A 22,999-nucleotide genomic window follows, 5' to 3' on the forward strand; every position below is an offset into this window, starting at 1 on the left:
GTCTGATTAAATCCCCATTCCATTGTAGCTTAAATTCCCAGAGGTAGACTTTTAGATCAGAGGCATGTCCCAATTTGCAGTCCTATCATTTGTTTTAATGGCTTCCATTACTGCTGAATTAAGACCATGTAATCTTCTAATTAAAAAAAAAAAACTATTTGTTTCGTGATGGGAAAATTTTATCATATGTCAGTTCTCTGACCCCTTTGTTTCGTTCTTTCTACTGTAGAATTACTTTGATGCAATTATAACACATGGTCACAATTTTCTATTTTAGCATTTTGCAGTATGATTTATCAACTATCATTGCTTTTTTTTAGCTTTAGTTTTTCTTATCAACTGGTTAATGAATTGTAATGATTGTTTCCCATCAGCCTGAATTTTTACCATTTACTACCTATAGTAGTAAGTGAATTATACATGCTTTCAAATTCACTAGCTAATATATCTCTACTAGATTCTGCCATTTAGCATTTACTTAAGGAATAGAATTTTAAGAATTTTAGGAACTTAGAGTTTTAAGAATTGTGATTCCAATGTTTGCACAAGGTTGAGATGCAAAACAGATTTTAAAATAACTGTGGGACAGCTTTTCACTTTGTTTTTCTTATTTGTAAGATCAGTCATTCAGAACTTTAACCAGGTTTCAGGAGATAAAGGGCAAAGAATTCATACCCCTATCACATTTCTGGCTTTTGAACCTGTAATTTTACTTTGTTATAATGATTTGCCCCCATTCATCTGGTGTTACTATAAAGGTGTTTGGTTTTTTTTTTTTCCAGTCTTTCTTTTGTTTAAGTAAATGTATCTTTTTAACTTCATATTTAGGAAAGCTGGGGGTTTGGGGGGGGGGGGTTCTGCGAATTAGAGTCTTTCTGTGTCACATAAAAGTATATATTTAAAACTGATAGCTCACAATCATACTACAGTTAATTTGAGTAGCTTTTCAGGAGTCTTTTATGACAGCTTTGTGCACAAAAACAATTTTAGAGTAAATGTCTACACTAAGTTAAAGCTCTTTTGGGGAAAATGGAACAAGTAGAGGTTTACTTGTGTCAGTTGGATTATTGACTTAAAACTTTTTATAGTGCTGCTTTAATTGTGCCACTTAAAAAATAGTCTAAATTTGACATATTTTAATGTACTAGAAAAACAAATTTAGCTTTTTGTATTGTATGCTACTGTGAGCTTAGTATCCCATATGAAACCATCAATAAGAACATGGGTAGCTTCCATCCATGTTCCTGTGCCAAGTACCCTTTTGCTTAATTACCTCTGGACAAATTGCCCTGTCCAATTTGGTAATCTCACTACAATGTGGTAATTAAACTTAACTAAAATTAGATAAGGTTAAAACTTTAGTTCCTTGGTCATATCAGCTACATTCAAATGCTTAATAGCTCCAGGTGGCTAGTGGCTACTGTATTGGCTAGCACAGATACAGAACCTGTCCATCATCACAGAAAGTTCTACTGGACATTGCTAGTTAAAAAGCAGGTAGCTAAATTAGGGAATTGTTGCTTTTTGTACAGTTAGTGATAAACAGTTGTTACGTAGGTGTGTCTCCCAAGGGTGCCAACTGTTACAATGAAAAAGTAAAATTCACTGAGAGGTTCTCTTTTTAACAAGTCATTTGCAGTTTATAGATCTCCTTTCCATCCCAGACCTCAGTTCCTTGGTTATTAGAGATGGCGGTTTATCTTTTTACATTCTCTCTCTGAACTCCTGCTCACTGAAATTTGCCCTTATAATTCATTCACGGTATTAAGCTGTTTAACTGCTTAATCCTTCTCTTAGCACACACAACACTTTAGAATGGAGTAAACATCCTAAGCTGCAATCTGCTGTCTAAAGTCCACCTGTTGGTATATCTTTCTTTGGGGCAGTGATTCTCCAAATGTGGAAAAGCAAGTTGCTGAACCCTCTGTGTATTGGCTTATTGTGGTTGCCAGCAATTCCATCTGCTAAATGCAGAGATAAGCAATTACCTATTACTTTTAAACAGTATGTTTGGTACTTGAATTTGACACACTCTTAAGTGACTCCTCAGCTAAAGGCGTGGGGTAGGAGGGAATAGGACACTGTTAGAACCACAGTACTCGGGGTGCCTGGGTGCCTCAGTGGGATTAAAGCCTCTGCCTTCAGCTCAGGTCATGATCCCAGGGTCCTGGGATCTAGCCCCGCATTGGGCTTTCTGCTCAGCGGGGAGCCTGCTTCCCCCTCTCTCTCTGCCTGCCTCTCTGCCTACTTGTGATCTCTGTCTGTCAAATAAATAAATAAAATCTTTAAAAAAAAAAAAAAGAACCACCGTACTCATGAAGGCATGTAAGACAACCAATAAAAATAGAAGCCTAGCTTGTCGTGGGCGTGGGAAGGAAGCAGGTGCTCCAACTTTCTATTCTTGCCTTCCCACCGTTGGTCTAATTTCCTAAGTTTAGTCTCATGACAGGATAGACTATCTGAGCATCCTCCACTGTGAGTGGCTTTGATGGGCAGTAGATGCAATAGTAATAACTCTTCTTGAATCCTAGCTTGGCTGCTCCTGCTTGCTCATCAGGTGGAGAATAGCCTGGTCAAGTTAGGTGTCAAAGCATCATTGGGAAAAAAAGAAAAGCATCATCAGAACAAGCAGTTTTTATACCAAAGCAGTTCAGACCTGATATCACTGCGTAGTCTCAATACAGTATAAGTGTCACTAATGAACACGGCTGCATAGCCTGCTGGGTCACATGTTCCCTACACAGTCATGAAGGAAATGATAAAATGGTTTCGAATTAAACAGCACTTGCCCTATTTTCAGACAGTAGCTGCTTCTCATGACTAGCCCGTTGCTGCCAGACTTCTGATTTGGCTTTTAAGAGAAACCAAATTCTAAGTGGATATATATATGTGTATATATATATATATATAACTCTTTCTCTTTTCAAACACGTGTGTGTGTGTGTGTGTGTGTATTTCTTTTTCTTTTCAAACACTTGTAGGCTAACCAAGACTTGTCTGCAATATGGTTGTGGGTGTGCTATCCCTGCTTATAGAGCTTTTCCTCTCTTCCTTTGGTCCGAAATTGGAATTCTCCTCCCAAAGACTTAACCTCTTAATCCCTTCAGTCTTTCTTGGTACAACAAAGTTTAGCTCCCCTCCCATTTTTACAATGAACACGTAAGCTCAGGATTCTTCTTCACATGGCTGGCAGGTGCTTGTTCTTGCTTGTCCTTGCTGTCTTAGCAACCAAGAGAAGATCATCAAATAAAAACACCTTAACTCGTAAAATTCTTTAAACTGGGCAAAATGTGAGCGTCCATATAAAAGATTTTGAAGCGGAACTGCATGAAATGTTGCACAAATGTTGGTCATGTTGGAAGGCAGTGTGTTTAAAATTTCTTCACAGCATGTTAACAGCCTGGAACTCAAATTCCTAACTCCATTTTCTTGCCTTATTTAAATATTAAGAAAGAACACACAAACCCACAGTTTGGAAAACCAATACTGCCAGTTCTGTAATTCTGTTTTATGTCTGAAGTAACTCATGGATCCTCCCTTCAGGCTGTCCAGTCTGCTCCTGCCGTGTATTACTGCTTTACATCCAACTACCGGTTGTATTAGACACGCTGTGCCTGGGGAGCACCAAAGTGGAGGCAGCCATTCCTTTGATTGGGAAATGAAATAAGTAATCAGATTCAAAATGAAGTCTAATTGACAGAGAGTAAGCACAAATAAGGCAGCCAGATGATAAGATTCAAGAATGTGTGAAGCATAAAGCCACGTAACATCAGTGTAGTTGGCTGAGAAGCATGCTCTTTGACAGGACCAGCTGGTGGACATTAAGAAAAGATTGCTTAGCCTACCTCATTACCACCAAATCACAAATGAGAGGTCTTCCAGAGGCTGGGGGTAAAATCCAAGGGTGATGGGACATGTAATAGGACTTGATAAGTGTTTGGGGTTTGCGCCTATTTTGTAGCACCATTTAGAGTATCATCTGACTCGGGGGAAAAATATGTTACTACAAAAGGCAGATTAAATATAAGCATGGAGATATCCTTGTTTTAAGAGGGCCACGGTGGTAGGTAGACAAAAAAAAAAAAAATTGGATATTTGAGTGGTTTTTGCACTTCTGTGGGTTTAACCAAATTTTCTTAAAAGTAAATTTAAAGAATAGAAATGAGGATAGCATGCCAGATGGGTTAGTGGGAGAGTTTTCAAAGTATGTGAGAATGGTAAAACAAAATCAGAGCTGAAAGTGGGAAAAGATAAAAAAGAAAGCTATTGAATAGAAACAGCTTAACTTTTTAAAAGACCACTGTTCATATAGAAATATACTGCCTATATAAATTTCTAACTGGCCTCTATCCAAAGGAAACTAGTACTTTAATAAAAAGCAATTATGGTTGCCAATTAAAGTCTTGGTTCTCTAATAATAATGACCATGACAAAAAAAATTACAAGGACATTTTTGAAGTATGTTTTAAAGAAGTTTTCATAATAGTTAGGATGTCAATTACATTGGCCTTGAACTTCTTTATTAGTAAGGGAGTTGTAATGCAATTTTTGTTGACCTGGTTTGGAAACTCCATATAACTCAGCTCCTCAAAAATATCAACTCATTTAATTGTATTTAGATTCATTCCCTCTCAGAAGCTGCTAAGGGAACAAATTAGTGCTCAGAGCTGTTTACACTTGTAAATGCAATTAAAATTGAAAAGTCAGTAGGCAGACTCATTGGGATCTCTGATAATAGCAATGGTTGTTTCGCTTACAATAATTCGAACTGATGAAGTGGAAAAAAACAAAATCGCTTCAAGAGTTTATAAAATGGCACGTATATCACGGATACAAATTAAGTGTACTACTCAGCATTCTTTGCTAGACTAAAAAGTAATCTATCTGTTCAAATATACGAAGTAGTCAATGTATTATATATGTATAATGTATTATACTTTTACTTTTTATATTTAGTATAATGTAAAAGTATAATGTGTTATACTTTTACTTTTTATATTATATTTTTGAATTTTTTGTTAACTCTGCTACTGTGTGGGATATTTTAAGCCATGTTTATAAAACAAACACTTTCAAATTGAACCTTAAAACTCGGGTTTTAAATTGTTAGAGAGTTTAACAAAATTAAAGGTATTGAGCTACAGTCGGCATAAAACAGCCACCTTATATATTCACTGTGTGTAAATTCTATTAAAATTATACAACGGAGAAGTTCATGATTTTGCCTGTCAGATTGAATGATGCCACAAGATTGCCATCTCTTAATTAGCGCCACTCATGAGTTCTTCAGACTAATGGCCCATTAAACTCAATGTAGGAGTAACTTCACTGGAAGAAGCCTCTCTTTCATTAACCTCTGAGTACCCTGGCAAAACTGCACAGCCTGGCTCCCTTTCCTTGGATGGGCAAAAGTTCATTGTGTAGACTTTGAATGATAATTGGTAGTAAGTTTTGTTTGTTTGTTTTTTAATATAATTTAAATTTTCCCTTATTTGTTTAATGACTTTTTCTTGAGTACTTACCATGTGCTAGGCATGATGCCGAGGATGCATGTAAAACAGATATGGTCCCCTTTGTCACAGAACTTCCAGCTGGAGAAGAGGCACCTGCAAAATCTAGTCCTATCAACCAACCTGGGTATATTGATTAAAAGAAGCTTCTTGGAATAAGAACTGGACAGGAGATGGGGGTGACCTGACAGTGTCATGGGAGGGGTGATCTGTGGGTGAAGCAAGTTGGGGTGCTGTACTGCTAGATTTTACGGCAGAAGAAAAGCCATCGAAATGGACGGCAAAACATTTGGGATGGGTAAGGGGAGGAGCTGTCAAGGACCGTAGGTTTCTTCCTTGAGCAGTCTGTGGTACCGGACTGAGGAGGAAAAATGGATTTGGGGTTTGGGTACCGAGAGTGGGGGAAAAAGACATTTGTTTGAGGCAGCGTTTGTTTGAGGAACCACTTGTTTTCATGTCTTTTGTAGGTGACTTTTTCTTGTGAGTATCTCAAAGAATCTGACATTTATGTTACATTTATGTATTTGCACAGCAAATTGAATATTGTAGTTCTCTGATTTGCTCTTTATCTCAAAAGATTATTTATATGCATATAATCGTATTCTTATCTGGGTTCCTAGCATTCATTGGGGGAATTTAAGTAAAAATTAAAAGAAAAATTATTTTTAAAGAAAGAAAAGTTATATTCCATGCACCTGGGTGGCTCATTTGGTTGAGCAACTGCCTTCGGCTCAGGTCATGATCCTAGAGTCCTGGGATCGAGTCCCTCATCAGACCCCCAGCTCAGCAGGGGGTCTGCTTCTCCCTCTGACCTTCCCCCTCTCATGCTGGCCTGGTCTCATTCTCTCTCCCTCAAATAAATAAATAAAATCTTAAAAAAAAAATAGAAAAGTTGTATTCCACAAATTACTAAGAGGGAACATTGGATAAGAAAAATCTTTAACTTCAAAAGCCCACCTTATTCTTCAAATAGACATCTACTGACCTGCTGTTAAAGTGCTGGGTATATCACAAAATTCATCATTTCGTATAATTTTTTTTTTATCAATAAGTTTTTGAAGTTTCTACATAAATACCAAAAGCCCACAAAAGTAACAGCAAAAAAGTAATTTCTGTAGCATAATTTAGAACCCATTTTATTTGCCAAAGAATTTCCTTTCATATTAGACAGAAGGAGAAACCTATAACGTACTATGTTTATTAGATTCATCTAAATCATTGCTCCATGGATTAAGCTGTGGCCTTGGGCTAACGAGACAGTTGACTGTTTCAGAAATTGGCTATGGCCATATGTTGGCAGTGAGACTGAAGGGAAGCTGCAGAGTAAGGCAGCTCTTTAATCAATCTTCCAATTAGTAAAATAAGCAAGTTCAGGTTCTCTCTGCCTACCTGCTGTTTGTTTATCCAGAGTAGTAGTATTAGAATCAAATAGCAGAGTGGAGCTATTAATTTGGTCTATAATTTGTACTACCTACTTTTTATCTTACTTTTGGTCTTAAACATATATAATAAAACTTTAATGTTTTTATTCTAATAAGCCAATAAGTAAATTTCCTTTTTGTGTTAATGTACAGCAATCTCAAGAGTGTACACTATGTTATCAAATAGAGCTTTGAGAGTTTGCACTTAAATATCTTAATTTTGCTGGAAATTTGACCTAATCAGACAATAACTGGTTAAAAAAAAGAAACATACCCACACACACAACTGCAATACAAGTAGCAAAGGCGTAAATGAAATGGGTATGAAAGTCAGTTTAAGTTAAGTTTTTGTGCTCAGTGGAAGACACAAGTCTGAGATATTTGAATTTCCCATATGCTTATTACATTATCACTGCTCAGGAGGTGCACTCACATAGCTTGCTTATGGAGGAACCAGTAGCCCATTTGCACTGGTTTTGGCAAACTCAGCAGGTCCCACCGTTGGCTGATGTACAGCATTTTAGAATAAATTAATACAAGCACTTTTATACCTGGCTTAATACCATTAAAGTGCAAATACTTCATTGTCTTACTATTAGGCCCAGAGTTTGGAGTTCAGTTAATAAAGTTGTTACAGCTTCAATTTTTAAAGCAAAGGATGAATGCAGAATGTAATTAAAAAAATTACTGAGGAGTCAGCTAAAACCTTTTTTCTTTTTTTTTAACCTAGCACCTGAGTGGCTCTCTACTTAACCCTGTTGTCAACACTAAACAGATTTACACTGGTTAATTCTGGCAGGTGTTAAATTTCAGCTCCCCATCCCTTATTCACCGTCAGTATAAAAGCACTGCTGTTTGACTTTAATAATACAGTTTGAATTTGTGAAAATGTATGAGTATATTCTGTGTTAAGAAATGTATTGTGTTATTTGAAATGTATTCAATAACCTGTATCTAAAAAAAACAATTGAAATGACCTACTTAAGCTCTATTTAAAACTTGGGAGGTAGAAGGGTGCCTGGGTGGCTCAGTCAGTTGGCATCTGACTCTTGATTTTGGTTCAGGTCGTGATCTCAGGGTCATGAGATTGAGCCCTGCATTGGGTTCTATGCTCAGTGCAGTCTGCCTGTCCCTCTCCCACTAACCCTCTCCACACTCAACGTTCCCTCTCTCTCTCTCTCTAAAATAAATAAATAAGATAAATCTTTTTTTTAAATGGTGCGAGAAAGAAAAGTGTAATAAGACTATTTCTGCTACTTACGGTATATAATAAACATTTGTGAGTTAAAGAATTATACTGGTTATTGTATCTTAGTGGATTGACTTTACTGCTGTATGAAAAATAATTGTGTATAATGTGTTTCTTCTAAAAGGTAAAATTATCTTGATAAAGTTTTAGTAAGCTAAAACAGAAATGTGAAGACATTTTAGATGCTTTCATTTTCTTAAAAAAATAATCTAACCAGTTCATTGACTTTTTGAGGCTTTCATTAGTGTGTATTTTTCTGATTCTGGTGTATCCAGTGAAACATAACTAAGAACATGATTGTGTGTTTATTGGGAAAAAATTGTCACACATTTCTCTTATAGAGCCTTACAATAGAAATTTTTACAAGTGTGTACTTGGAGGAGAAGTAGTGAACAAAGCACCATACTGTAAAGACCAGCATTTTGTAAATGTAAATTGATGGCTTGGTAGTACTTTTTTATAATTCTATGCAATAGCATACCTCTGGACCAACATCCTTAGAAAGGCCTTTATTATTTATAAGAATTTAGTTTTACTAAATATATAGTTCAATTGGAAAAGAAATTATTAGACCATGTTTTATATTATTAACAATATTCTTTAGCATTTTTCCTTTAATATACAAACTACCACAAACTGACGTCTGTATTTTACTAAGATTTTTGTATAATCTTATTGCAACTTTTAAACAAAATGTTAAGTCTTCTATTTCTTTGTTTTTCTATAGGAGTACCAAAATCAAATCTCCTGCACACCAAATCATTAAGGGGCCATAAAGACTGCTTTGAAAAATACCATTTGATTGCAAACCAGGATTGTCCTCGATCTAAACTTTCAAAAAGTACTTATGAAGAAGTTAAAACCATTTTGAGTAAGAAGATAAACTGGATTGTACAGTATGCACAAAATAAGGATCTGGATTCTGATTCTGAATGTTCTAAAAATCCCCAGCATCACTTGTTAAATTTCAGGCATAAGCCAGATAAGAAGTTACTCCCACAGTTTGACTCCCAAGTCCCAAAGTATTCTGCAAAGTGGATAGATGGAAGTACAGGCGGGCTCTTGAACTGTTCACAAAGAATATTGGAGCAGAGGGCAAGTACAGACTTTGGGCTTGCAGTGTTGCAAGATTCGGGTGCCAGTCTATGCCACAACAGTGTATTGTGGCCTCACAGTCACAACCAGGCACAGAAAAAAGAAGAGATAATCTCTAATTCGGAGACTGATGTCCGGACCCAACATCCACGGTACAGCAGAGAGGAATGTAAGTAAAATGGGGAGAAAGGTAATGATTGCAGTTTTGGTGACTTTATTTTCTTTTTACATTTTTATACATGTGGTATTTCAAGAATTTGGCTGTAGAATTACAGATTTTTATAGCTTAATTAAATGACAGGATCACCCTAGCAAAAATGAGGTGTCTTGGGCACCTGGTTGCCTCAGTCGGTTAGGCGTCTGACTTTTGATTTCGGCTCAGGTCATGATCTCAGGGTTGTGAGATGAAACCCTGTGTTGGGCCTGTGCTGGGCGTGGAGTCTGCTTAAGAGTCTGTCTCTCCACCCCATCTGCCCCCCAAGAAGATTCTCTCTCTCTCCGTCTGCCCTTTCCTCATCTATTCCCCCAAAAATGAGATGTCTTAGATTCTTCATCAGTTCTCTGAAATACTCCTTATTATGTCATAAAGCATTCAAATTCTACAGTCCTTCATATCTTTTGCCATTTTAAATTTATTAAATTAAATGCAATTGACAAACAGAAGGAAGTTCAGAGTTCCTGTAGTTTTACAAGTACATCTTCAAGCATTGGCTTACACACACTGTCTCCATTGCTCATCCCTACAATATTAACTGACTGGGGGTGGCATTTCAAAAGCCACAATCTGACATTTCACTAAAGGACAAAGGTAGTGTGTGCACTTATTTTAAAGTTGGGAAAAGTGAGCCTTTCAGTTTGTATTTATTTCTGCAAAAACTCACAGAAGCTGAGACAATTTTTTTTTTTTTTTTAAGATTTATTTATTTGACAGTGAGAGAACACTAGTAGGGGGAGTGGGAGAGGAGGAAGCAGGCTCTCTGCTGAGCAGGGATCCCAACGCAGGGCTCGATACCAGTACCCTGGGATCATGGTCTGAGCCAAAGGCAAACACTTAACGTCTGAGCCACCCAGGCGCCCCAAAGCTTGGCTCAGAGATAATTTTTTTGACTCTAAGTCAAGGGATTTTAGAGCTTGACAGGACTTTGGGTATATTTTTATGCAATTTCTCGATTCTACATATGAATTACCTAAGGTTACATAACAAGGTAGACAATTCAGTTTTTCAAACTATTTCCGTGGTACTTTTGTGTTTTTCCAGCTGTGCGTCATGAACTATGTAGTGCTTAAGTATAATCAACTTGAGGAGTAGTGACTTCTAGCACTTTTTAAAAACTGAAACAAAGGGAAATAACAGAATCCAATGGATATAATACGAAGTATTCTCTGGCATAACTTTTGATTCAGGTGGTGGAGGCATATTGGGAGTGACGTAAAATGTTTCTTACTGTGGGTTGAAAATGTTCTCCATACTTCAGGAGTTCATGAATGGCTCCTACTAAAGTACCAGTGAATATTGTAGTGGCAGATAAGTGCAAATGTTTTTTTTTGTTGTTTTTTTTTTTTTTTAAAGATTTTATTTATTTATTTGACAGACAGAGATCATAAGTAGGCAGAGAGGCAGGCAGAGAAAGAGGAAGGGAAGCAGGCTCGCTGCTTCACAGAGAGCCCGATGCGGGGCTCGATCCCAGGACCCTGGGATCATGACCCGAGCCGAAGGCAGAGGCTTTAACCCACTGAGCCACCCAGGTGCCCCAAGTGCAAATGTTTTTTTTAAAAATAAACTATTATATTAGTGATGTAGACGTTTTATTTCCCCATGTTACTGTGGTAATAATTAACATATTTTCATGTTTCAGTGAACTCGATGAGTCTTGGTGAGGTAAAGCAACTGAAAGCAAAGCTCCGACAGGAAATACAGGGTAAAGAATCCGTGTTAATGTTTTATGCTTGTGAAAATGTTGATACAGAAAATCCCGTGACAAGACACTATTAGCTTTATCTGCATTTAAATTTGGAAATGGGATTAGAACCTATTGGAGTTTCCAGAGCAAAAAGAATAAGAAAACAACTTCTTCGTGAAATCAAGAGGACTTAAGTTTTTCTTGTTTCAGTAAAAATGGAGACCTGGAGACCTCTACCTTTGAGCTGAACCTCTGCCATTCTTAACAGTTTATTGTGCCAGCACCATATGCATGCACTCCCTAAGTTCCGCCGGGTTGTATTAGCCCTGTTTCGTGGAGGTTTTCAAATTATAAACAATTTCAAACACAGAAGTAGTGAGGATGGTATAGTGAACCCCTTGACCCTAAGTTCTGCCGGGTTGTATTAGCCCTGTTTCGTGGAGGTTTTCAAATTATAAACAATTTCAAACACAGAAGTAGTGAGAATGGTATAGTGAACCCCTTGACCCATCTTTAACAGCTTCAGCTATTATCAAAAGCATAGCTAATTTTCTGTCATCTCTACTTGCACCCCATTCCTTTGCCCCGCTCCCACCCCCAGCATGGATTATTCTGAAACAGGTTCCAGACAACATATTGTTTCTCCACAAATACTTCAGGATTTTCTCTAAAACATAACTTTTTTTTAAAAGTAATCTCATTATCACCCCTAAAAAAAAGAAAAAAACAGCTAGTAATCAAATAGTATGCTAACACTAACAACAGTTAATGTTCAAATTCCCCAATTGTTTCCCTTTTTTTTTTTTTTTAAATATTTGATTCCCATTTTGGTGAGAAAACCACTTCAGAGACATTAAGGTGCTTACAGAGATCACACATTCAATTAATAACAGATTAAGGATTACATAACCTTCCTTCCTTAACTTCACAGCCAGTGTCACAATAATAATAGTAAATTAATAATAGTAAATAGTTGTAACAGTTTCTATTTATCAAGTGTTTATTCTATGGAAAGAACTTTATAGGTGTGATCTCATTTACTTCTCACAGTAGCCCTGTGAGGTGCTTACTGTTAATATCGAGGTTATACAGAAGAGGAAATGAAAATGTGGTTTAAGTTACTTGCCTGAGACTCATAAAAGCATAGGAACAAGAATTCAGAAATGAAGGTAGTCTAATTCCAAAGCCTCTTAGAGGGGTTTCCAGACCTGGGTATGAATAGGCACTTCCTATCCATAAGCCATAGTAGATACTAATTGAACCCATTTATGTATTCAACTACCTTTTAAATCTTTACAGAAGTTTTTGAAGAGTTGACACATCAAGTTCAAGAAAAAGATTCTTTGGCCTCAGAGCTCCATGTCCGCCACGTTGCCATCGAACAGCTTCTCAAGAACTATTCCAAGTTACCGTGTCTGCAAGTGGGGCGAACAGGAATGAAGTCACACCTACCCATAAACAACTGAACTAAACTTACACTTACTTCCTTTGCCCTCATGCCCCTACCATTTATTGGTCTGCCAGGCATGCTAACTTTGAAGACGTTGAAGAAAGTTACAGTCCATTTTTTTATGGTCATTAAATTTGCAAAGCTGAAGGCAGTATTTAACATCTTTGTCAAATAAAGCAGATCATTTCACTCTTAGTCTTCTAGGATTAATCATTATGGTTCGTTTTGGGAATCTTTCTTCCCATAATTACTAAATGGCCCTGCTTAATTTACCACATTGACCACTGTTACAGTGTGATTTTCTTAAACATATTTTAATGTAATTCACCTATCAAAACAATAGAAAATTTTTTAAAAATTCCTTAGTCTGAACTACTAAAGATAATTTTAAGAGGGCAATGGAATTCATAATACACTTCTTATTTATTATGAGCAATATTTTAATATGAAAATTTTATATATAAAAATGCTATTTTAGGTAACTTTCCATTCTCTTTATAAATGTGTATTTGGATGCCACCGTATATTATATTTACACTTTCCTGTGTGAATATGTTCATGCATATTTCATATCACTGCATTTTATTCTCTTAATACACTCTTTTTACTATTATCTTGTTTTCCAAAGATAAATGTATTTTGGAGTAGAAATCTATCTAGTTGAATTGTTTTGACTTCTGATAAATCTTATGAAAGAGAAATTAATAACTTTTTAAAGCAAGTATCCAAGAAAAAAAAAGGACGTTATTTTTTTCTAATAAAAGCAGTTCTGAGTTAGTTAAGAAAGAAAATGCTAATCTAGTTTTCATATGTCACCTTGTCTCCATAGAAGTAAAAGCGTCTTCTACTTCATTATTATTTCCATTCTAATGACTTTGATGTGTTAGAATTTGGACAGAGTAAGTCAAGCCTCACTTCCAAGTCAAATGTAGTATCTGTCAAATTGAATGTGCTACAAGATTGTTGTCCTATCTTTGTAAAAAGCTTCAAATTCTTCTGTTTGCCACTGCAGATACAGTTCAAGAATCCTTAAACTGTCCAAATTCTCACTGAAATTAGTGCCCAAAGAAAACATTGTGAGGTATTTTTTTCTAAACTTTAGAATTTAAAGGAGAAGAGAAGACTGCTTGACACAGAAAAATAAAACTGATTCAAAAAAAAAAAGCCCATTTCGAAAGGATATTCTTGTAAGTTGCCTGTGATGTTTCCAAAGAATTCTGAACTAGTTGGTCATCTCAAACAGCTAGATATGTTTTTTTAACAATGTATTATGTAGTAAAAGCTATAACCAGGGCAGAATTAAAATGGGCTCTAAATTCTGTTTTTAGTTGGTGCTTAGAATGTATTTATGAGATAAGATTTTTGCTTGAAAGAATCTGCAGAAAAGCCCATTAGCTTGGCAGCTTCATGCATAAAGATACGAATGACTTCTGTCTTAAATCTGGCAGTCTGCCCTGGCTTGGGTCAGATTTTAGTCTTGAACACAAACAGTATTTGACTAAGCAAAGAAACTCCTCAATCTAGTAGAAAACAACTTTTTGTAATGCTAAGATGTGTTAAATTTGCCTCAGAGTATTAATTGATATCGCAGTTGATTTTGCTTTGTTTTAAGTATGATGTAACTGTTTTTGGAGCTTTTGAAAAATGTTTTCAATTTTTCTCGATTCTTTGAGTCATCCAAAATGAATTTAAAATCCAGGGAGTGGGGATACATTGCCTTAGTTTTGATAAGCTTTAAACTGAATGTGTGCAATATCAAAATCTTTATAAATTTACAAATTGAATAAAGACATTTCCTGATGATGCCAGTAAATTAAGTGCTTAGTTGTTAGGTCACATTTTTTAATTTGACTTTACTCTTATTTGGCATAATTCATCAAGAATGTTACAAGCCAGTGTGCTTGCACACATTTGTGCTTCTACTTATATCACTTAGGGACAGTCGTAAAAGTTTGGGATGTGTTGCATTTGATACCAGTAGTAGCGTATTTCCGGAGTATGAGCCATATAGTGCAGTCCTAAATGCAACAGTGTTAATCCAAAGAAAAGCGTTTGCTTTGTTTCTGGCAAATATGTAGCTTTACTAATTGAGTTTGGAACAATTGGGTGGGATTGTGCATGTACTTATGGTCTTAATTGGAGATTCGGGTTTATTCCATTTAGATATTTCTACCTAAGCTCTTCAAAGGAAAGGTGCTGTTAAAAAAAAAAAAAAAAAATCCGTGGTGCTGGTACTCACATTAGTACTTTATTTGGATGAATATGGTAGTAAAAGAATTTTTTCTTGAAGGATTTTGTACAGCAGCTTATCCACATATTTGGTAAACTGATTCCTAGATTAGTTTTCTTTTTTTTTTAAGATTTTATTTATTTATTTGACACAGAGAGAGAGAGATCACAAGTAGGCAGAGAGGCAGTCAGAGAAAAAGGAGAAAGCAGTCTCCCTGCTGAGCAGAGAGCCCGATGCAGGGCTTGATCCCAGGACCCTGAGCTGAAGGCAGAGGCTTAATCCATTGAGCCACCCAGGCGCCCCTAGTTTTCTTGATTGAATATGCAATTATTGTATATGCAAAAATAAAAATAAGGGACAGAGTTAAGTTCTACCTTGAGAGAACATGAAATTCTACAAATATTAGTTACCATACTTGGCTATTCTTCAGTGCAGTTGTTAGTATTTTTGAGGAAGTTTAGAAGAAAATCTCGTATATACCATCAGGTTCAAAAACAACAAAAGGAAGAAGATTGCCAATCAGCTGTTACTAACATTTTCAGAGCTTATATGATTAAGAAGAGTGAAATAAGACTAATGTTTTTTCATGTTAGATTTCATAATTAGACAAATTGAGTTTAAAAAAATCAACTTGAAGTCAAAAGCAATTTTGATCATGCGAGACTATTCACTTCCAAGATTAAAGTTTTCAAATTTGTTCAGACTTTTAATTAAGTTAAAAATCTATTTTAATTTGAGATTATCATCCTTTGATCAAAGCATTTAATATCCAAATTGGTCTTTTTTTTCTTTCTTTTTTCTTTTTTTTTTTTTGTTAAGGAAAAAAATAAGGCATGCACTTAGGACCCAGTAACAGGTGATGCAGAGAGCAGATTAGTGGTGTTTTGTTCTATCATGTAGTTCCTTAGATGTTGGAGCAAAGAAATGTTCTTAGTTCTTCAAGTTTTATGCTCATTTCACCACAAAGTGCCCATTTTTGTATACACTTGAGAATTATTTTTTAAAATAACAAGTTCATGTTGGAAAGTGATTTCAAAAATGTAATCAAATTGTCTTCTATTTTGTTGGCATCTCTACAGGCATCTTGAGATTTCTTGGGTTTTTCATCTGATCACATTCTTTACCACTGAAAATGATTTAAAGTGCTTTTCTTGTTGATATATATTTTACCTTGGTGTTTACACAGTTGAAGCTTGTCAATTTTTGCTAAGTTTTTTTAAATTAATTTTGAGGATCTATTTGTGTTTGTGTTAATGTTTACCAGCTTGGGTTTTATTTTGTTTTAGAAGAAATCTGCTTGTGTTATTAAATATTATAAAATACAATTCAAAATGTATATGCTCTAAACTTAAGAACTTTTAAAGAATAAATTATTTGTGTAGCTTAGAAGGAGGTTCAGTTGGTGACCATAAAATTAGGTTGTGACATGAAAATTTTCAAATGGTACAATGTAAAGTTCTTATAGTGTTTTTTTCCTGCTTTCCTGGGATATTGCTTATGCTAAAGTAAGATATCTGAGTATTTTTAAGTACTTAATAAAAAGCTTAGTACCCTACCAACTTTTTAAAGATCTGTTGTTCATATGCAACTATAAAGCAAGGGCAATTAATTATCATTTCAGTGTTTAATTGCATTTTTAACGTAAGGTTGGTGGAAATAATTATTTGAGGAAATTTGTGGTGAGAATCAGTAAGAGATAAAACCTTCAACAGGTTATTCTTGGCACATTAAGTTTTCTGGTAGGGTGGGAAAGAGTTTATTTAGCAGAATAATAAGGTACTAGGGCTCTGGCACAAGCAAAGGGGTGTCGGAGGAGGGTTCTATACTGCGGAATAACGAGGTCTTGTCCGACACATCAGTGTTTGCCTTCACTTCATCCCTTCCTAATTGCTCTTGCTATAATTTAGTCTCACCCCTTCAGCAACTTGGTTACCTTGCTATGAAGCAATCGTAGCAGTTCTCTAGCACTAAGATTTTTTTTTTAGCACGTAGTTTGTAACATATACATTCCCTATTCTTGTTAGTTTAAAAAGAACCCAAATTATTAATGTGTTTTGGCAATATTGAATTGGTACACAATTTTAAGCTTACCAAAGGAAAACCAAAAAATCATGAAGATGAATATTGAGCCCTCGCCCCCTCCCAAAAAGTGTTAGTTGGACTTCCCCTCAACTGCACACCTCTCAAAGGGAATTTTAGTAAATGTGTTTTTCTTCAAACATGTATTTATTTCCATTCTGCTGCCTCCAAAAGTGGCAATTTAGAAAATGTTCCATAGCGATTTCTGTTAAGTGCCATCATCCCTACTTTTATAGTTTGTATGCGTGTGTTAACCCTGTTTTAAATCTGAGTAACCTATACTGTGGCCATTGAACCTGGTCTCTCTTTGTTGTTAGAAATTTACTTTACAGAATTGTGTTAGGGTCTTTGGGAAAAGAAAATGAAACTGTAGTGGTGAAAAACAAGTCCGTTTAAAAGCGTTTTAGACATTACCTTGTATTTTTTTCTTTTAAAACTGCAATAATTTATATATTTGTATTGTTCTGCCTTGGAACTGTAACTACATATGCTTGTCTACTTTTTTAATTTTGCAACAATAAAATAATATTTTGTTATCGGTTAGCTTCAGGGTATATTTTTAAATGTACTTTTTTCTTCTTAAATTGTTGACCTATAAGAAGGGTCTGGTTTTGCAGGCTTAGGGCATCTACTTAACCATCATTTTCTAACAGTTTATCTTAATGCTTTGTGAAAATCTCTTTTTGATAGTTAACTATTGCCTCTGTCCCAAGAGCCCAGAAACAGGAAGTAAGATTCCTGTGGCTTGTTAGATGTCTGGGCAACTTTTTAAATTGGAGTGTACTTTCCATACAATAAATACACAGATTTTATGTGTGGTGTTTGAGTTTTAACAAATATATGTAACTGGAGAACCGTCAACCTTTGCGCCCCTTGCTAGTGTCAGCATTCCCTGTTTCCCTTCCACTGTTCTGATATCTAGCCCCATAACTTGCATTTGGCTGCTTCAGGACTTCACATAAATGTTATCACAGAGGATGTACTATAGTCACTTGCCTCTGGCTTTTTTCACTCAACTGGATGCTTTGAAATTCTTGCATAGTAACTCAGATCACTAGTTAGTTGTGACTTCTTTTATTTTTTTTTTTTCTGACTAGTGTTCTTTTATTGTATGAATGTATTATAATTTGTTTATCCATTCACCTGTGATGGACATTTGAGTTATTTCCTGTTTGGGGCTAATATGAATAAAGCTGTTGCAAATACGTTTAAATTGGCTGTGAAAAGAAAATTAGAAATTAAAGTATTCAAGGTCACTTATGGTTAGCATCATGACTCTATTTACAATTAACTATTATTCCCCACAAATGATTTTTAAAATAAGGTATATCCTTTTGGTTAGCTTAAAATTAGGAAACAAGGACAGTTATACAAAAGATCAGAGGCAGAATACAAAACAAGGGATGATGAAGAACTGGAACATTTAATGGGTTGCTAAGAGAACAAGAACCATCCTTGAAGCTCTTTTGAATGTCTAACGGTCTAAGTCACACCACTTTGTTTTCCAGAGGAGGCAATGAAGACCAATTGAGTCTGGTTTGGAGAACGTCCTGGAAAGAGCACCAGACCACAAATGACATTGTTCTCCTGTCTAGCTTTAACTACTTTGTGATGTTAAGGGAAGTTGGTCACTTCACTTTTCTAAGCCTGAATTCACCAAGCTAGAGCAAATAGTAGGTAAAATGCAAGCCTACTGCTCCTTTATCACCTTTTTTCCTGCCCACTTTCTAAGCCTTCATGGGAATTCTTATAAAATGATTTGTTCTCCCTCATTTTTTAAATGTCATTATAGGGCCTGGAATTCTTTGCAGGTATCTTAGAGCCTAGCAAGTAAGTGTGCATGTGTTGGATAGAAGGGAGGGAGAGCAGCAGGCAGAATAATGTCCTTTTCATATCACATATATTGGTATTCTGAGTTACTGTAAAAGGTTTTACAGATTTTCTGGTTTCTGATACAGATGATATCTTAGATCACTACTATCTTAAATTACACATGACATGCAAGTTTGTGTTAGTGGTTTTTTTTCTCTCTCTCTTTTTGTGTGTGTGTGTGTGTGTGTGCTCTGCATCTGAATTCCATTCCGTTGTTCAAATGGCACAAACCAAAAAAATAAAAGTAAATGGCACAAACCACCTTCACCTCTAGAAGCAAAAACTTAATCCCAACCTCTCTTGCATCTGAGACACCTTACCCTGATTGGCAGAGCAGAGAGTCTGGGTAGGAGAGGATCCATCTTGAGAACAGCAGTGTCCATCAATTGGAGAAACACCCGGTATCCAATATCCAGTGAGGGCAGCAGGTAAGCTCCTGGCACCTAGTATTGAGTAGCCATTGCTCTGTGTAAATCTGCCCATGAATCTTGGATGTTTTCTTCCCGCTAGTTTCCAAGCCTTCTGGGTGATCTCTGCCCATTGAATAAATTCCTTTTCCACCTAAGTCAACTAGTTGCTTTCCCTGGCTTGTAACTGAGAAGTCAGTTACTCCTCACTTCATCCACTGGGTCCATGTGCAATGCCCTTTTTTTTTTTTTAAAGATTTTATTTATTCATTTGACAGATCACAAGTAGGCAGAGAGAGAGGAAGGGAAGCAGGCTCCCTGCTGAGCAGAGAGAGCACCACGGGGCTTGATCCCAGGACCCTGAGATCATGACCTGAGCCCAGAGGCTTTAACCCACTGAGCCATCCAGGCACCCCTGTCCAATGCCCTCTTGCTCTGAGATCTTAACACAGTTGGTTTCTAAAAGTGAACTGCTGAAAGCCCTCAGGACCACCTGGTCTGCCTGTTGGGTCAACTGAAAATGATGGGGGAATTCTGAAAAGAAAGTAAACTTTTGGGAATGAGGATATCCATTTTCCTGTTAAACGTGTTTGTTGTTCACACTTGGGGTGACATTGGAGAACTTCTCACCGTTCTCCACTAATTACTGAAAGTGCTCATGGTTTTTATCTACCAGGATCTTGGAACAGATGATTTAATATAAACAGTGAAGATCATAACTTTAGCTCAGGGCTTTCCCTGTGTGCTCCCTGATAATACTAAATGACCTTCAGCCCAGTAAGCATCTGTTGAACGAATGTGCAAATGAGATCTCAGAGGCAGCACTAGGATTGCATGTCCTCTAGAAGTAAACCAGTAGTTAGCCAAAAAATGCTTAAGGCCTTCATCCAGTGGTTGACTACATTTCTCCATGTATCCCACTCTTCCCAACACCTCCATGACTATTTCAGGCCTTTGGTAACTCACACTTGTTCTGTCTCTGTTTCTTTTCTATAACACTGGTTCTTCTGAATTTCATGGGACATATGTCACTTGGCTGCACCACCAAAGTTTCTGAATCAATAGGTCAGAGGTGGGACCTATGAATTTTTAACTGACAAATTCCCAGGTGATGCTGATGCTGCTGGTCTACATGGCACTTTGCAAACACCAATCATCCATTGCCCCAGAGTTTACTTTCCAAAAGATGTGATAATATTACTTCCCTGCTCATACTTTTCTAGATGACCACTGCCAATAAAATGAAAATTAATCCTCAGAGCTTAGTGTTAAAAGCCTTCACCATTTGGCTCCTGCCTATTTTGATTTTAATTTTTTCATCAGATTGAGACTTTGTTATGTGCCAGGAACTTTCACAAGCCCTGTAGGCTTTGGGCCAAGGGATACAAAAGCCAACAAGACTTTCTTGGTCAACTGAAAAGGATTCCAGTCCATGGTTAAGTTAATAAGGACTGAAAAATGTCCACTGGATTTAGCAACCAAAAATTCAATGAGAACAGTTTTAACAGACCTATCGGAGCAAAAGATCACAATGAATTAAAGTGTGGGTAAAGAGGTAACATAGTGGACCTGGCTGTGATCTCTAAGAATTTTAACCATAAATGAAGTTGAAGTCAGGATGTGGATCCAAGGTTATGTTTTTTAAGTTGAAAAGTACTTGATCATGAGTAAATACTGAGAAGACAGATCTAGTGGAGAGGCTACAGATGGAGAAGTAGTCATCATAAAAGCAGTAAAGTAGGAAGAGGCAGAACACGGTAGCACATCTAGAATGGTTTGTCTTTGAAGAAGTTTAGGATCATCTCAGGCTTTCACATTGGAGAGAAGGCAAAACTACAGATGAAGGTGTTTGAGGGAGATTCTTTGGAGAGTAAGGTGAGAAAGCCTCTACCTGGTTGATTCAATTTTCTTTGAGAGAAAAGGAAAAGATGGTGGGGTCAGAGACTCAAAAGTGGTAAAATGCTAAATAGCTGCTTTCTGAGAAGTGAGAGAGGTCCTGGCTCCAAGAGACAGGCTTGCCTGTCAGGAGAGAGAGAGATTGTGGTCCATGACTTGCGGTTGATTGAGTTTCTCCATTTGCATTCAGATTTTGTTGCTGTAAATATATAGAGTAGGACTGTTTTTGCAATTGGAGTAAACTAAACTGAAAACGCTACTGAAAATCGAATCTGAAACTCAGATAAATTTGTGGCTCAAAAAGGAAATTCACAAAAACCTTATTCAAGAGATAAAATTTCAAACACGGGAAAAATGAGAAATTCGAAGAGCTACTACAGATAGTGTGTAGCGGGAAAAAGTCAATTCTGGAGCTTTAACTCAAGCAAGCTTTTCAAGCAATTCTTTTCATTCGAAGAACAGACTAAGACTCTTGTGAAGGCCAAGACCTTCTAGGTCAGTTGGTTATCAAGCGTCAGCAGAGGGAAGTGGGACGTGTCTAACCCACATAAAAGGCAGTTTATAAGAAGTGAGTCGGTATACAGAATGTGAAAGAAAGCCAAGGCGCAGGTACACAGAGTTTCAGATCTGCAACTTTGAAGAAAAGAGAAGGCAATGTTAAAAGAGGAGGGCACTTCTAAGGGAAAGAGGTAACAGAATGGGAAGTGATGGAGGCAGAAGAGGAAGTTCTAAAGAGGAAGGCCATTGCCACACTGCGTTGGAGAACTTGGGGTTTTTTTGTTTTTTGTTTTTTATTTCTTTTCAGCGTAAAAGTATTCATTGTTTTTGCACCACACCCAGTGCTCCATGCAATACGTGCCCTCCCCAATACCCACCACCTGGTTCCCCCACCCTCCCACCCCCCGCCCCTTCAAAACCCTCAGGTTGTTTTTCAGAGTCCATAGTCTCTCATGGTTCACCTCCCCTTCCAATTTCCCTCAACTCCCTTCTCCTCTCCATCTCCCCTTGTCCTCCATGTTATTTGTTATGCTCCACAAATAAGTGAAACCATATGATAACTGACTCTCTCTGCTTGACTTATTTCACTCAGCATAATCTCTTCCAGTCCCGTCCATGTTGCTACAAAAGTTGGGTATTCATCCTTTCTGATGGAGGCATAATTCTCCATAGTGTATATGGACCACATCTTCCTTATCCATTCTGGAGAACTTGGGTTTTAACCCTCCTCTGTCACTGCTGGGCACCGCTCTACCTCTCTTCTCTTAGCGTCTGTGCTCTCAGCTGTGAAGAGTGGCATTGAACGTGGTGCTCTTTAGGGGAACTGCCAGCCCATACCCTAAAAGGATCATAAACTTTATGAAGGCTGTCATGGAAAATCTCCCCCGCCCCTGGCGTGAACAGCAGAACTAAGCTGAAAAGAACATAAAGGAAGTGTGGTTTCATTCAAGAAGAAATTGTGAGGTGTTTTTGCAGCAAGATATTTCTATGGTCATCTGTGACAAAAGAGAAAAGATGGCAGAATTAACCTGGCTCATAAACAGCTATACGATTGTCTATGTAATGTCTGGAGAAAGGAAAACAAACAAACAAAAAAGACTAAGTCCTACACTTTATTACTCTCCCACAATCTTATATCTGGGAAAAGTATTTCTCTTAGGAGTAAGGGTGGGATGATTCTGCCACACAATGAGAAGTTGGATCACCTGCAGCTCACCTCCTGAGACGTGGCTCGGACATTCGCACCTGTGCACAGAAAATGAAAATGTCAAGCAGTGTGATAATCTGTGTAGTAGAATATCATTTATTCCATCAGCAGAACTGCCATGTATCCTGAGATTATATCTTTCTTATTACAGGAGTAGAAAATTAATTGTTCTTTCCTTCAAAAA

At 36.8% G+C, this 22,999-nt stretch overlaps 1 protein-coding gene across 2 annotated transcripts in view; it reads left to right on the top strand.

The window, feature by feature from the left end:
* Positions 1 to 15,670, top strand: part of LOC308358126 (protein EURL homolog) — a 31,149-nt gene extending 15,479 nt beyond the window's left edge. For both annotated transcript variants that reach the window (XM_080828171.1, XM_080828172.1), the window contains exons 3-5: positions 8,908 to 9,444; positions 11,132 to 11,194; positions 12,476 to 15,670. In XM_080828171.1, the coding sequence (XP_080684297.1) occupies positions 8,908 to 9,444; positions 11,132 to 11,194; positions 12,476 to 12,642 (767 nt within the window). In that variant the 3' untranslated portion in view covers positions 12,643 to 15,670. The remainder of the gene's footprint in view (positions 1 to 8,907; positions 9,445 to 11,131; positions 11,195 to 12,475) is intronic.
* Positions 15,671 to 22,999: the final 7,329 nt, after the last annotated feature.

The sequence above is a fragment of the Martes martes genome (genome assembly GCF_963455335.1).
Source record: "Martes martes genome assembly, chromosome: 1".
In the NCBI taxonomy this organism is placed as follows: Eukaryota; Metazoa; Chordata; class Mammalia; order Carnivora; family Mustelidae; genus Martes; species Martes martes.